Below are 15,814 nucleotides of genomic sequence, written 5' to 3' on the forward strand. Positions count from 1 at the left end.
ACAAGAGATATAGAAGTGAGCCTAGGATGCCATAGCCATCTTTTATTGGCCTGACTTTGCAACAAAGGAAGTGATGGTCACATGATTCCTTTGGCTTAGCAGAAGCTAGTGTCACTGGCAAGCTTGTTCTGACCTCTCTGTTGGTACACAACAGGGAGTGGGTCGGTTGCCACGTCAACCCTGCCGTCTGTATGTTCCAGTGGTAACCACGGTAATGATGGCAGGCAGGTTGTGGGCTGCTGTTGTGCTTGATGACAGCTGTGAAAGCCAAGAGGTTGGCTAAATCAGGGGTTGTGTGATAAGCGGCCCTGTGAAGGCTGAGCTCACTGCTCAGGAGACAGGCCAGGTCTTTATATAGAACACCCAGTAGGCTGGAATTACACTGGGTACAAAGAAGCTATAAGCTCCTCATACAGCCTCCTAGTTATTATCCCTGAATATCCCCTGGCCAGGAGTGGTCAGTCAAGGCTGTTTCTTAGGCTGGCCTGTTGATATAAAGCCACCCTGTAAAACATGAGGAGGAAAGAATGAATAAATGGAAAGGGAGAACATACAAATAGTTTATTTTGAATTGAGATTAAATTAATTCTCTGTGTGTCTGTTTTGTTGTACAGTGTGTGCATCGGGACCTGGCTGCTAGGAACGTCCTGCTCTCTCAGGGGAAGATAGTGAAGATCTGTGACTTTGGCCTGGCCAGAGACATCATGCATGACAACAACTATGTCTCCAAAGGCAGCGTTAGTATTTCTCTATGACCATACTGGCTGTTTGTGTCCCCTGAGCATAGACATGTTTCCTGCTTGTTCATGTTAGCACTCCATTATGTTCCACTATTGTAGTATCCGTTATATGAGTGCTGTGTGTTTGATCCATCTGCTGTGTGTGTTGACCACAGACCTTCCTGCCAGTGAAGTGGATGGCTCCTGAGAGTATCTTTGACAACATGTACACCACCCTCAGTGATGTCTGGTCCTACGGCATCCTCCTCTGGGAGATTTTCTCTCTAGGTGAGGCTAAGCTGACCCCAAATCTGTGACAAAGACACATCTTGAGAAGCATGTTAAGGAGACATCTGACTCCAGATCCGTGTGTAGATACAGTGTTGACAGTGTTACTGCTGTTTGCTGGTGTACTGATGGCAGTGTGTTTGTGTTAAAGGTGGCACCCCATACCCAGGGATGGTAGTGGACTCCAGCTTCTACAACAAGATCAAGAGTGGCTACAGGATGGCCAAACCTGAGCACGCCCCCGCTGATGTGTATGTACATATATTTTTTATATAATTCTACATTGTGTTGTGTACACTTTTTATGCCAAAACAATTTTTAAAACACTGGATCAGATAACATTGTCCCATATGTCATGCAAATACTATGGAACGCTACTACTGCTGTGAATGCACAGTACTAAACTGTGATATACAATACAATTATATGACTGTTATACCATGGCATTTCACTCCCTGTATTGTCTGTCCCGTTCTCTCTGTTTAACTAGGGTGTTTTCCTTCCTCCAGGTATGAGATGATGATAAAGTGTTGGAACAGTGAGCCTGAGAAGAGGCCTTCCTTCCTCAGCCTGAGTGAGAGTGTGGCTTCACTGCTGCCCTCCGGCTACAAGAGGGTGAGCGTCTCTTCAGTATGAGCTCTGACCTTACAATCTCTCCCAGGGTTCCTCACCCCTGCTTTCTAATGTCCCTCTCTCTTTAATTCCTGACCCTGACCTCCAACGTTTGGACCTACTCCTCCCTCTTAATGTTTCTTGTCCTTTCTAATCAGTTTCATCCCCCTTTTACCTTACCTGACCTATCCTATTTTTACACAGAAAGGGAGTAAGTGCTTCAAACATACTCTTTCTCCATACCTTTCTCACACTTTTCCTAGCCAGTGCGCTCCCCCTAGCCTTGGGGCTTGTTATAGTTCTACAGTACTAACAAAGTGAAGTTCATCTAAAACCAGGCTCACAAACTCCAACCACTTCCCCCAACGCTGCCAGTGTAGTGTGTTTCTGTGGGCTCTGCCAGTTGAGGCTGTTTATGTGGGCGCTGAGTACTGTGCATTTCCGTTGTATTAAAGCCCAGCTCTGGCGATGATTAGAGTGCTAATGCTCCAGCTGGCGGTCAGTGACCAACCCCAACCACAGTACTGACGCAGTCAGCAGCAGCAGCCCCAGGTCTCCCCTCCACCTCCCCTTCACTGGCTAGGCTAACTATAATGAGCCTATTAAACAGCACGACACACATGGCACATCAAACCTCCTCCTCCCCCACTATTCTGCTTTGCTGGTCCAGGAGAGTGGAGGAGTTAGCTCCTGTTTTAGCACCTCAGGCTGGGGTTGGGTTGGCTGGGCTAGGGTGGGGTGGGATGGGAGATCACCACCAGGCTGACTGAGTGAGAACACACACCACTGACAGCTGGTTTAACTGGTTCAACTGATAAATCTGTTTTAGGATTGATTTATGAGTTGAAGTGATTTATGTTTTGTGATTATGAAGGGGATGCTACTGTTTTGGAGGTACTGTATGGGAGGTACCAGAGCAGTAAATAACTATTGAGTACTCCAGGCCAAACATGTTTTATTTACATGCACAACACTCTTGGTTTTTTTAAACGGTTAGACATATAGCTTTCTGCATGGTACTGTAGACATGATTCAATGCTCCTCGATACTGTAGGTTAATGTTCATTGGGCTTTCTCTCTGTTGTGCAGTGCTTCGAGAGGGCAAGCCATGAGTTCCTGAAGAGCGACCATCCAGCAGTGACCAGGGTCCAGGTGGAGAGTGATGACACCTACATTGGGATCACCTATAAGAGTCAGGACAAGTTGAAGGACAGGGAGAGTGGCTTCGACGAGCAGCGCCTCAGCTCTGACAGCGGTTACATCATCCCCCTCCCCGACCTGGACCCTCTGTCTGATGATGAGTACGTCAAGAGGAACCGCCACAGGTAGGCTACCACTTTAATCTCAGACATGTGTATCTTCAATCTCAGATTCTTATATGTAGTATAGGTTGATAACACCGTTTTACAACCTCACATGTGCTAGTTCTGTTTACCAAATGCAAACAAGATAGATATCCTTTATATTTATTTAATGGTCTCCTCCTGTTTATAATACCCTATCACTCACTTAACTGTTTAGTAACACTGACCTCTCTGTCCTGTGAACCTCTCTGTCCTGTGAAGCTCTCAGACATCTGAAGAGAGTGCCATAGAGACAGGCTCCAGCTTCACGCTGGCCAAGAGAGAAGGAGAGACCCTGGAGGACATCAGCTTGTTGGATGAGATGTGTTTGGACTCAGAACTGGTGGAAGACAGTTTCCTGTGAAAGGCCTGGAGAAGCCAAAAGCCTGCTAAAGAGAGGGAGAGAGGGGGGAGAAACACACCTGAACACAGACTCTCAGACCACCCAAAGACCCCTATCTCGAACCCTCCTCATCCTCTGCCCATACACCTCCATTCCTCTCAGGAGGACAGAGCAAAACCACTTCACTGCTTGGACGAGTCTGTGGCCAGATCATGGTACGCCTGCCGTTTTCCTCATCAGACTGACAGCACCCCTTGTGGGGCTGGAGGGACGAGCAGCATGGATGGATGCTACACTAATGACTCATCACTACCATGTGGTTACAGAGTCTCTATGGAACGGTAGTGTTGGATGGGAATAAGAGCACATGAGGAGAACATGGAGGAAGATTTTTATATAAACGTATAAAACCTTATTGTAATGGGCATTCCGAACAGCATCATAAGCAAGGATGGATGGAGGGATCAGAATGCATCAGGCGTGAAAGTCAAAGACCCAGAATGACGGGCAGTTTATCTCAGCCATGCAGAACCACTACAGACAGACCCACTATTTAAACCACATCACACCAGTGCCAGCAAACAGACCAGTATGAGGCCAGCTACACAACAGACGGCTTTACTTCACAACCCACCTACCTGCAGAATATGTACTACAGTATGTCTGATGCTGGCACAATCAGTAGCAATACACTGATTAAAAAACATGTTTTTGTACTTGCCCATATGGCATATGTTGTCAATAGCAGTACAACATTTTTTTTTTTTGCCTGGTTGAATAACCAGGCAAGTCAGCTATATATATATATATATATATATATATATATATATATATAACTGACTTGCCTGGTCAGTTAAAATAACAAATTCTTATTTACAATGATGGCCTAACCCGGCCAAACCCGGACGATGCTGGGCCAATTGTGTGCCGCCCTATGGGACTCCCAATCACGGCCGAATGTGATTCAGCCTGGATTCAAACCAGGGACTGTAGGGACGCCTCTAGACTGCTGCTCCACTCGGGAGCCTAAGTGTGTGTGCGTATATATACATACACTGGGGGAAAAAAAAATACATTTCAAGGATTTCACTGAATTACAGTTCATATAAGAAAATCTGTAAATTTCAATGAGTTGATTAGGCTCTAATCTATGGATTTCACATGGGTGGGCCTTGGAGGGCATAGGCCCACCCACTTGGCAGCTTGGCCCACCCACTGGGGAGCCAGGCCCAATCAATCAGAACGCTTTCCCCACAAAAGGGCTTTATTATAGACATAAATACTCCTCACCCCCCCCCCCCCCCCCCCCCTCCCTCTCTCAGACTATCCTGCAGGTGGAGAAGCCAGATGTGGAGGTCCTGAGCTGGCGTGGCTACACATGTTCTGCGGTTGTGAGGCCGGTTGAACGTACTGCCAAATTCTCTAAAAAACGTTGGAGACAGTTTATGGTAGAGAAATGAACATTAAATTCTCTGGCAACAGCGCTGGTGGACATTCCTGCTCTCTTAAAACTTGAGACGTCTGTGGCATTGTGTTGTGACAAAACTGCGCATTTTGAAGTGCCCTTTTATTGGCCCCAGCACAAGGTGCACCTGTGTAATGGTCAAGCTGTTTAATCAGCTTCTTGATATGCCACACCTTTCAGGTGGATGGATTATCTTGGCAAAGGAGAAATGCTCACTAACAGTGACGTAAACAAATTTGTACACAAACATTTGAAAAAAATAACATTTTTGGAACATTTCTGGGATTTTTTATTTACGCTCATGAAACATGGGACCAACACTTTACATGTTGCATATATATTTTTGTACACACTATATATACAAAAGTATGTGGACAGCCCTTCAAATGAGTGGATTCGGCTATTTCGGCCACACCAGTTGCTGACAGGTATCAAATCTAGTACACAGCCATGTAATCTCCATAGACAAACATTGGCAGTAGAGTGGCCTTACTGAAGAGCTCAGTGAATTTCAACGTGGCACCGTTATAGCTGTCCCGGTAACTGTAAGTGCTGCTATTGTGAAGTGGAAATGTGCAGGAGCAACAACGGCTCAGCCGCGAAGTGGTAAGCTACACAAGCTTACAAAATGGGACTGCAGAGTTCTGAAGCGCATAGCACGTAAAGTCTGTCCTCGGTTGCCACATTTACTACTGAGTTCCAAAATGCCTCTGGAAGCAACGTCAGCACAATAACTGTTCGTCGGGAGCTTCATGAAATGGGTTTCCATGGCCAAACAGCCGCACAAAAGCCTAAGATCACCATGCGCAATGCCAAGTATCGGCTGGAGTGGTGTAAAGCTCGTTGCCATTGGACTCAGAGCAGTGGAAACCCGTTCTCTGGAATGATGAATCACACTTCACCATCTGACAGTCCAACGGGTGAATCTGGGTTTGGTGGATGCCTGGAGAATGCTACCTGCCCCAATGTGTAGTGCCAACTAAAGTTGGATGAGGAATAATGATCTGGGGCTGTTTTTCATGGTTCTCTTAGCTCTTAGTTCCAGTGAAGGGAACTCTTAACGCTACAGCATACAATGACATTCTAGACAATTCTGTGCTTCCAACTTTGTGGCAAAGGTTTGGGGAAGGTCCTTTCCTGTTTCAGCATGACAACACCCCATGCACAAAGTGAGGTCCATACAGAAATGGTTTGTTGAGATCGGTGTGGAAATACTTGAGTGGCCTGCACAGAGCCCTGACCTCAATCCAATCGAACAGGTTTCGGATGAATTGGAACACAGACTGAGAGCCAAGCCTAATCGCCCAAAATCAGTGCCCGACCTCACTAATACTCTTGTGGCTGGATGGAAGCAAGTCCCCGCAGCAATGCTCCAACATCTAGTGGAAAGCCTTCCCAGAAGAGTAGAGGCTGTTATAGCAGGAAAGGGGGGACCAACTCCATATTAATGCCCATTATTTTGTAATGAGATATTCACATACTTTTGTAGTGTAGTGTGTGTATTTATATATACAATTTGATTTGTCACGTGCCCGAATACAACTGGTAGACCTTACAGACCTTACAGTGAAATGCTTACTTACAAGCCCTAAACCAACAATGCAGTTAAAAAATAAAAGTAACAAATAATTAGTTTAAGTGCAGCAGTAAAATAACAATAGCGAGGCCATATATAGGGGGTACAGAGTCAATGTGCGGGGGTACCGGTTAGTCGATGTAATTGAGGTAATATGTAAACTCAGCAAAAAAAGAAACGTCCTCTCACTGTCAACTGCGTTTATTTTCAGCAAACCTGACGTTTATTTTCAGCAAATGTGTAAAATATTTGTATGAACATAAGACTCAACAACTGAGACATAAACTGAACAAGTTCCACAGACATGTGCCTAACAGAAATGGAATAATGGGTCCCTGAACAAAGGGAGGGTCAAAATCAAAAGTAACAGTCAGTATCTGGTGTGGCCACCTGCTGCATTAAGTACTGCAGTGCATCTCCTCCTCATGGACTGCACCAGATTTGCCAGTTCTTGCTGTGAGATGAAACTCCACTCTTCCACCAAGGCACCTACAAGTTCCCAGACATTTCTGGGGGAATGGCCCTAGCCCTCACCCTCCGATCCAACATGTCCCAGACATGTGCAATTGGATTGAGATCCAGGCTCTTTGCTGGCCATGGCAGAACACCGACATTCCTGTCTTGCAGGAAATCACGCTCAGAACGAGCAGTATGGCTGGTGGCATTGTCATGCCGGAGGGACATGTCAGAATGAGCCTGCAGGAAGGGTACCACATGAGGGAGGAGGATTTCTTCCCTGTAACTCACAGCGTTGAGATTGCCTGCAATGACAACAAGCTCAGTCCGATGATGCTGTGACACACCGCCCCAGACCATGACAGACCCTCCACCTCCAAATCGATCCCACTCCATAGTACAGGCCTTGGTGTAACGATCATTCCTTTGACAATAAATGAGAATCCGACCATCACCCCTGGTGAGACAAAACCGCGACTCGTCAGTGAAGAGCACTTTTTGCCAGTCCTGTCTGGTCCAGCGATGGTGGGTTTGTGCCCATAGGCAACGTTGTTGCCAGTAATGTCTGGTGAGGACCTGCCTACCTCTATCAGTCCAGCCTCTATCAGCCTATTGCGGACAGACTGAGCACTGATGGAGGGATTGTGCGTTCCTGGTGTAACTCAGGCAGTTGTTGTTGCCATCATGTACCTGTCCCGCAGGTATGATGTTTGGATGTACCGATCCTGTGCAGGTGTTGTTACACGTGGTCTACAACTGCGAGGATGATCAGCGGTCTATCCTGTCTCCCTGTAACTCTGTCTTAGGCGACTCACAGTACGGACATTGCAATTTATTGCACTGGCCACATCTGCAGTCCTCATGCCTCCTTGCAGCATGCCTAAGGCACGTTCACGCAGATGAGAAGGGACCCTGGGCATCTTGTTTTTGTGTTTTTCAGAGTCAGTAGAAAGGCCTCTTTAGTGTCCTAAGTTTTCATAACTGTGACCTTAATTGCCTACCGTCTGTAAGCTGTTAGTGTCTTAACGACCGTTCCACAGGTGCATGTTCATTAATTGTTTATGGTTCATTGAACAAGCATGGGAAACAGTGTTTAAACTGTTTACATTGGATTTTACAAATTATCTTTGAAAGACAGGGTCCTGAAAAAGGGATGTTTATTTTTTTGCTGAGTTTACATGTAGGTAGAATTATTAAAGTGACTATGCATAGATAGTAACAGAGTAGCAGCAGCGTAAAAGAGGGGTGGCAATCCAAATAGTCTGGGTAGCCATTTGAGTAGATGTTCAGGAGTCTTATGGCTTCGGGGTAGAAGCTGTTTAGAAGCGTCTTGGACCTAGACTTGGCGCTCCGGTACCTCTTGCCGTGCGGTAGCAGAGGACAGTCTATGACTTGGGAGCGAGGAAGTCTTTGACAATTTTTAGGGCCTTCATCTGACACCTGGTATAGAGGTCCTGGATGACAGGAAGCTTGGTCCCAGTGATGTACTGGGCCGTACACACTAGCTCTCAACCTGCTCCACTACAGCCCCGACGATTAGAATGGGGGAGTGCTCGGTCCTCGTTTTCCTTTAGTCCACAATCATCTCCTTTGTCTTGCTCACTTTGACCTCCTCGCTATAGGCTGTCTCATTAATATTGGTGATCAGGCCTACCACTGTTGTGTCATCGGCAAACTTATTGATAGTGTTGAAGTCGTGTCGTGTGTGTGTGTGTGTGTGTGTGTGTGTGTGTGTGTGTGTGTGTGTGTGTGTGTGTGTGCGCGCGCATGCGCACGCATGCATTTGTGAATAATGGGTTGAGGAAGGTGATGATATAGGTTTTAATTGAAGAATACAGCTATCTTCACCTGGCTTGTAACTTTACCACTCTCCAAAAGACAACATTTGTACACCAACATGTAAACCATTGTCTCTCTTTCACATGCAGAGGTATGCTTAGGAAAGGCCCCAGTTGGATTGTAATGTAAATAGTGGTAGAGTGTTTTTATATTTGAGAGAAGAACTGGTGGTAACATGCCAGTATTATATGCAACTTATGTGCAGCTCCATTTGAACATGTGAAACCCATCTTTCAACACTCTCAACTCTTTTCTGTAACCATTAGGATATTACAAAAATAATAATAGTAATATCTGTTACATCTTGGAATCTGTCATTTATGTACTTTTTGAAATGGGAATATGTTTTATTCAAATTGTAAAATGAACTCAAGCTAAGTATGAGTGACATTGAACCTGGGCGAAAATACATGTATGTGTATTAGTACAGCATGCAAGAACATTTTTTTTCAAGCTTTGAGATTATGCCATTGTAATAATAATAATGCATTTATGTTAATAATAAACACAGAGCATTATTCGCTGCAGATAATGGAAGAGAACCAGAGAGAAAAACCACATAGTCATCTGATTTGGTTGTTTGACAGCTCCTGTGCTTCTCAAAGCCAAGAAGCTGGAAGAAGTACATCATCTTCCAAATCAGAGAGGACATTATGTATGTGTTTTATTGTGATTTAGCTAATGTTATATCTACAGCCATGTTGCCGTCCTGTAAAGAGACAACAGTAGGGTGTTCTATCCATGTGAAATACACTAGTTGAGATATATAACGTGATGTCATACATCATTATGTGTATGTTTAATGTTTAATCTTGCAGTATCTTCTACTAGCGGTCCTCACTGCCTCTCTGTCTGTCTTTATGGTTGACTGTGCAACCTGGACTCATGGGTTGTAACATAGTAAATGCTATTACAAAACACTTGATTAGTGTGATAAGTTACGTTTCGTACGGTATGTGGTAATTTGTGGATGTCCATTATCCAATCCATATGACATGTTAAGAATTACAATTCGTATTCGTACGATATGTTACGAATATGCAGTTTGTACGTATTGCGAATGCCAATTGTTGTGGCTAATGTTAACTAGGTGGCTAACATTAACTAGGTGGCTAACATTAGCTAGGCAAGGGGTTAGGAGTTAGGTTAAAGGGTTAAGGTTAGCTAACATGCTATTTATTTGCAACGCCCGACCATCCACCCCGACCAACCGCCCTACTTTCATACGTAACCTTCTGTCATATGTAACCATACCAAACTTAACATATCATACTAATTTGGGTATCCCGAATTTAGATCTACTATGTTACGTCTACTCTATGAGACCAGGCTGGACTTAGACTTTCTCTGCCATCACCTTAAAACTGTTGCACTTTTTTCTATTGTCCTTGTATTTGATGTGAGAGGAAGGGCTTGTTTTGGCTCTTGAAGTATAATCCATGGTACAGTAAATATAGTTAGTTAGCCCTAATACTCAGAAGTTATCCTCATGTTTCAATATGCATTATGTACAGTCAGATGATTTATATTTCAATAAATGATTTAATAGTGTCTCTTGTCTGGAAATCTGTTTTCCTTTCTTTCCTTTAGTATCTGTTTGTCACACACACACACACACACACACACACACACACACACACACACACACACACACACACACACACACACACACACACACACACACACACACACACACACACACACACACACACACACACACACACACACACACAGTTCATCAAAGCAAATTCCTCCTTTGGTCGTCTTTCCTTCCAGTTCTCTGCTGCTCATGACTGGAACGAATTGCAAAAATCTCTGAAGCTGGAGACTCACATCTCCCTCACTAGCTTTAAGCACCAGCTGTCAGAGCAGCTTACAGATCACTGCACCTGTACATAGCACATCTGTAAACAGCCCATCTATCTACCTACCTCATCCCCATACTGGTATTTATTTATTTTGCTCCTTTGCACCCCAGTATCTCTACCTGCACATTCACCTTCTGCCGATCTACCATTCCAGTGTTTAATTGCTATATTGTAATTACTTCGCCACCATGGCCTATTTATTTCCTTAACTTTCCTCATTTGCACTCACTGTATATAGACTTTTTGTTTTCTTTTGTTCTACTGTATTATTGACTGAATGTTTTGTTTATTCCATGTGTAACTCTGTGTTGTTGTATGTGTCGAATTGCTATGCTTTATCTTGGCCAGGTCGCAGTTGCAAATGAGAACTTGTTCTCAACTAGCTTACCTGGTTAAATAAAGGTGAAATAAATGTCAAAAATAAATACATTCCATGGTAAAAAATGGTGGTTAAACTAAACATTTTAATAGAGAGATTGGTATTATAGTTTGGTAGGTAGGAGAAGGGGTCAGAGGTTAGTTTCCCTGGAAGACATCACTTCTGATTTCCGAAGGCTTTGACCAGGGTTAGTGCTATCCGGGATTCTTGGGACGTCCCTACTCTTCACAGTACGTGTACGTACGCCCGCGACCACAAGCAAATGGCTCGCTTGTTGGTGTGCTCGCAGTATATAGCAACAAGTTCAGTTGTGCATCAAGAATTCAGCATAGCATAGCAATAGTGTGTATGTAGGTCTGGTTATTAAATGGGTAAATAGTTTAACACATTCTCCATTTCATTAATTTATTCACAGGCAAATAGGTATATGCTCTAAACCACTCTGGTGACAAACAAGTATTGTTGCCCTGTCTACAATCGTCCACATGCCTGGGAATACCCATTCAACTAAGTAAAAACATTTTGAAAATGTAAAAAAACCAATGTATTATTAGCTAGCTAGCTAGTGCAGGCTAACTCAAATGAGCTGCTAAGGTAGCTACAGTTGAAGTCGGAAGTTTACATACACCTTAGCCAAATACATTTAAACTCAGTTTTTCACAATTCCTGACATTTAATCCAATTAAAATTCCCTGTTTTAGGTCAGTTAGGATCACCACTTCATTTTAAGAATGTGAAATGTCAGAAAAATAGTAAAGAAAATTATTTATTTCAGCTTTTATTTCTTGCATCACATTCCCAGTGTGTCAGAAGTTTACGTACACTCAATTAGTATTTGGTATCATAGCCTTTAAATAGTTTAACTTGGGTCAAATGTTACAGTTAGCCTTCCACAAGCTTCCCACAGTAAGTTGGGTGAATTTTGGCTAATTCCTCATGACAGAGCAGGTGTAACTGAGTCAGGTGTGTAGGCCTCCTTGCTCGCACACGCTTTTTCAGTTCTGCCCACAAATGTTTTATGGGATTGAGGTCAGGGCTTTGCGATGGCTACTCTAATACCTTGACTTGGTTGTCCTTAAGCCATTTTGCCACAACTTTGGAAGTATGCTTGGGGTCATTGTCAGTTTGGAATACCCGTTTGCGACCAAGCTTTAACTTCCTGACTGATGTCTTGAGATGTTGCTTCAATATATCCACATAGTTTTTCTACTTCATGATGCCATCTATTTTGTGAAGTGCACCAGTCCCTCCTGCAGCGAAGCACCCCCACAACATGATCTTGCCACCCCCATGCTTCATGGTTCGGATGGTGTTCTTCGGCTTGCAAGCCTCACCCTTTTTCCTCCAAAGATAAAGATGGTCATTATGGCCAAACAGTTCTGTTTTTGTTTAATCAGACCAGAGGACATTTCTCCAAAAAGTTAGATCTTTGTCAGAATGTGCAGTTGCAAACCGTAGTCTGGCTTTTTTTAATGACGGTTTTGGAGCAGTGTCTTCTTCCTTGCTGAACGGCCTTTCAGGTCATGTCAATATGGGACTCGTTTTATTGTGGATATAGATACTTTTGTACCTGTTTCCTCCAGCATCTTCACAAGGTCCTTTGCTGTTGATCTGGGATTGATTTACACTTTTCTCACCAAAGTACGTTAATCTCTAGGAGACAGAACGTGTCTCCTTTCTGAGCGGTATGACGGCTGCGTGGTCCCAAGGTGTTTATACGTGCGTACTATTGTTAGTACATATGAAGGTGGTACCTTCAAGCGTTTGGAAATTGCTCCCAAGAATGAACCAGACTTGTGGAGGTCTTACAATTTTTTTCTGAGGTCTTGACTGATTTCTTTTGATTTTCCCATGATGTCAAGCAAAGAGGCACTGAGTTTGAAGGTTGGCCTTGAAACACATCCACAGGTACACCTCCAATTGACTCAAATTATGTCAATTAGCCTATCAGAAGCTTCTAAAGCCATGACATCATTTTCTGGAATTTTCCAAGCTGTTTAAAGGCACAGTCAACTTAGTGTATGTAAACGTCTGACCCACTGGAATTGTGATACAGTGAATTATAAGTGAAATAATCTGTCTGTAAACAATTGTTGTAAAAATCAGTTGTGTCATGCACAAAGTAGATGTCCTAACTGACTTGCCAAAACTATAGTTTGTTAACAAGAAATGTGTGGAGTAGTTGAAAAGTTTTAATGACTCCAACCTAAGTGTATGTAAACTTCCGACTTCAACTGTAGCTAGCTATCTAGCCAACTTTACATACTGTATAGCTAGTTAGCTAAGTTAATTAAATATGACCAGCTACCTAACTAAATATGAACTAGCTAAACACAAACTCAAAATGCGTGTGTAGGTAGCTAGCGAACAACCATGTAAACAGGTGAAAGGATAGCAGCTCCAGCTGTTAAAGAAGGAAGAGAGTAGGCTATTCTGATATGGCAGGTACTTTTGTGTAGTTCAAAATCAAATTAAATCAACATAAGTGTTATATGTCGCATGACCGGATACTACAGGTGTAGACCTTTACAGTGAAATGCTTACTTACAAGCCCTTAATTAACAATGCAGTTTAAGAAAAAAAGTGTTAAAGTATTTACTAAATAACTGAAGTAAAAATAAATAAGAAAAATAGAAAATAACAAATAATTAAGGAGCAATAAAATAACAATAGCTAGGCTATATACAGGGGGTACCGGTACAGAGTCAATGTGCACCGGTTAGTCGAGGTAATTGAGGTAATATGTACATGTAGGTCGAGGTAAAGTGACTATGCATGGTTAATAAATGGAGAGCAGCAGTAGAGTAAGAATGGGGGGTGGGGATAATGCAAATAGTCTGGGAAACCATTTGACTAGCTGTTCAGGAGTCTTATGGCTTGGGGGTAGAAGCTGTTAAGAAGCATTTTGGATCTAGACTTGGTGCTCCGGTACCACTTGCCGTGCTGTAGCAGGGAGAAAAGTCAATGACAATTTTTGGGCCTTCCTCTGACACCGCCTGGTATAGAGGTCCTGGATGGCACAAAAATTGGCCCCAGTGATGTACTGGGCCGTAAGCACTACGCTCTGTAGTGCCTTGCGGTTGGAGGCCGAGCAGTTGCCTTACCATGCAGTGATGCAACCAGTCAGGATGCTCTCGATGGTGCAGCTGTATAATTTTTTGAGGATCTGAGGACCCATGCCAAATCTTTTCTGTCTGCTAAGGGTGACTAGGCATTGTCATGCCCTCTTCACGACTGTCTTGGTGTGTTTGGACATGATAGTTTGGTGGTGATGTGGACACCAAGGAACTTGAAGCTCTCAACCTGCTTGACAATAGCCTCGTCGATGAGAACGGAGGCATGCACAGTCCTCCTTTTTCTGTAGTCCACAATCATCTCCTTTGTTTTGATCACGTTGAGGGAGAGGTTGTTGTCCTGGCACCCCACTGCCAGTTCTCTGACTCATCATTGTCGGTGATCATGCCTACCACTGGTGTGTCGCCGGCAAACTTAATGATGGTGTTGGAGTCGTGCTTGGCCATGTAGTAATGGGTCAACAGGGAGTACAGGAGGGGACTGAGCATGCACCCCTGAGGTGCCCCTGTGTTGAGGATCAGCGTGGCAGAAGTGTTGTTACCAACCCTTACCACCCTGCGGCAGCCCATCAGGAAGTCCAGGATCCAGTTGCAGAGGGAGGTGTCTAGTCCGAGGGTCCTTAGCTTAGGGATGAACTTTGAGGGCGCTCTGGTGTTGAACGCTGAGATGGAGTCAATGAATAGCATTCTCACAAAGGTGTTCCTTTTGTCCAGGTGGGAAAGGGCAGTGTGGAGTGCAATAGAGATTGCATCATCTGTGGATCTGTTGAGGCGGTAAGCAAGTTGGAGTGGGTCTAGGGTTTCTGGGATAATGGTGTTAATGTGAGCCATGACCAGCCTTTCAAGCACTTCATGGCTACAGATGTGAGTGTTAGGGGTCGGTAGTCATTTAGGCAGGTTACCTAAGAGTTCTTGGGCACATGGACGATGGTGGTCTGCTTGAAATGTCAGTGAAGACACTTGCCAGTTGGTCAGCGCATGCTCGGAGTACACGTCCTGGTGATCCGTCTGGCCCTGTGGCCTTGTGAATGTTGACCTGTTTAAAGGTCTTACTCTCATTGGCTACGTAGAGCGTGATCACACAGTTGTCCGTTACAGCTGATGCTCTCAGGCATGCTTCAGTGTTGCTTGCCTCTAAGCAAGCATACAAGTTATTTAGCTCGTATGGTAGGCTTGTGTCACTGGGCAGCTCGCGGCTGTGTTTCACTTTGTAGTCCTTAATAGTTTGCAAGCCCTGCCACATCCGACCAGCATCGGAGCCGGTGTACTACGATTCAATCTTAGTCCTGTATTGATGCTTTGCCTGTTTGATGGTTAGTTGGAGGGCATAGTGGGATTTCTTATAAACGTCCGGGTTAGAGTCCCGCTCTTTGACAGCTTTAGCTCAGTGCGGATGTTGCCTGTAATCCATGGCTTCTGGTTGGTGCATATATGTACGGTCACTGTGGGGACGACATCATTGATGCACTTATTGATGAAGTCAGTGACTGATGTGGTGTACACCTCAATGCCATCGGAAGAATCCCGGAACATATTTCAGTCTGTGCTCGTAAAACAGTCCTGTAGCTTAACATCTGCATCCTCAGACCACTTTCTTATTGAGCGAATCACTGGTACTTTCTGCTTTAGTTTTTGCTTGTAAGCAGGAATCAGGAGAATAGAGTTATGGTCAGATTTGCCAAAGGGAGGGTCGAGGGAGAGCTTTGTACATGTCTCTGTGTGTGGAGTAAAGGTGTTCTATAGTTTTTTTCTTCTGGTTGCACATTTAACATGCTAGTAGAAATGAGGTAAAACAGATTAAAGTTTACCTGCAATAAAGTCCGCTGCCACCAGGAGCACGTCGGTTTGTGGT

General features: G+C 44.1%; 1 protein-coding gene across 2 annotated transcripts in view; it reads left to right on the forward strand.

Annotated features, from left to right (window-relative positions):
* The window catches only part of LOC110523003 (platelet-derived growth factor receptor alpha), a 39,205-nt gene extending 29,013 nt beyond the window's left edge, over nucleotides 1-10,192 (forward strand). For both annotated transcript variants that reach the window (XM_036978394.2, XM_036978395.2), the window contains exons 23-28: nucleotides 615-737; nucleotides 896-1,007; nucleotides 1,159-1,258; nucleotides 1,517-1,622; nucleotides 2,709-2,944; nucleotides 3,185-10,192. In XM_036978394.2, coding sequence (XP_036834289.2) covers nucleotides 615-737; nucleotides 896-1,007; nucleotides 1,159-1,258; nucleotides 1,517-1,622; nucleotides 2,709-2,944; nucleotides 3,185-3,326 — 819 coding nt within the window. In that variant the 3' untranslated portion in view covers nucleotides 3,327-10,192. The remainder of the gene's footprint in view (nucleotides 1-614; nucleotides 738-895; nucleotides 1,008-1,158; nucleotides 1,259-1,516; nucleotides 1,623-2,708; nucleotides 2,945-3,184) is intronic.
* Nucleotides 10,193-15,814: the final 5,622 nt, after the last annotated feature.

The sequence above is a fragment of the Oncorhynchus mykiss genome, chromosome 5 (assembly GCF_057628025.1).
Source record: "Oncorhynchus mykiss isolate SJ-2025 chromosome 5, ASM5762802v1, whole genome shotgun sequence".
NCBI classification, from domain to species: Eukaryota; Metazoa; Chordata; class Actinopteri; order Salmoniformes; family Salmonidae; genus Oncorhynchus; species Oncorhynchus mykiss.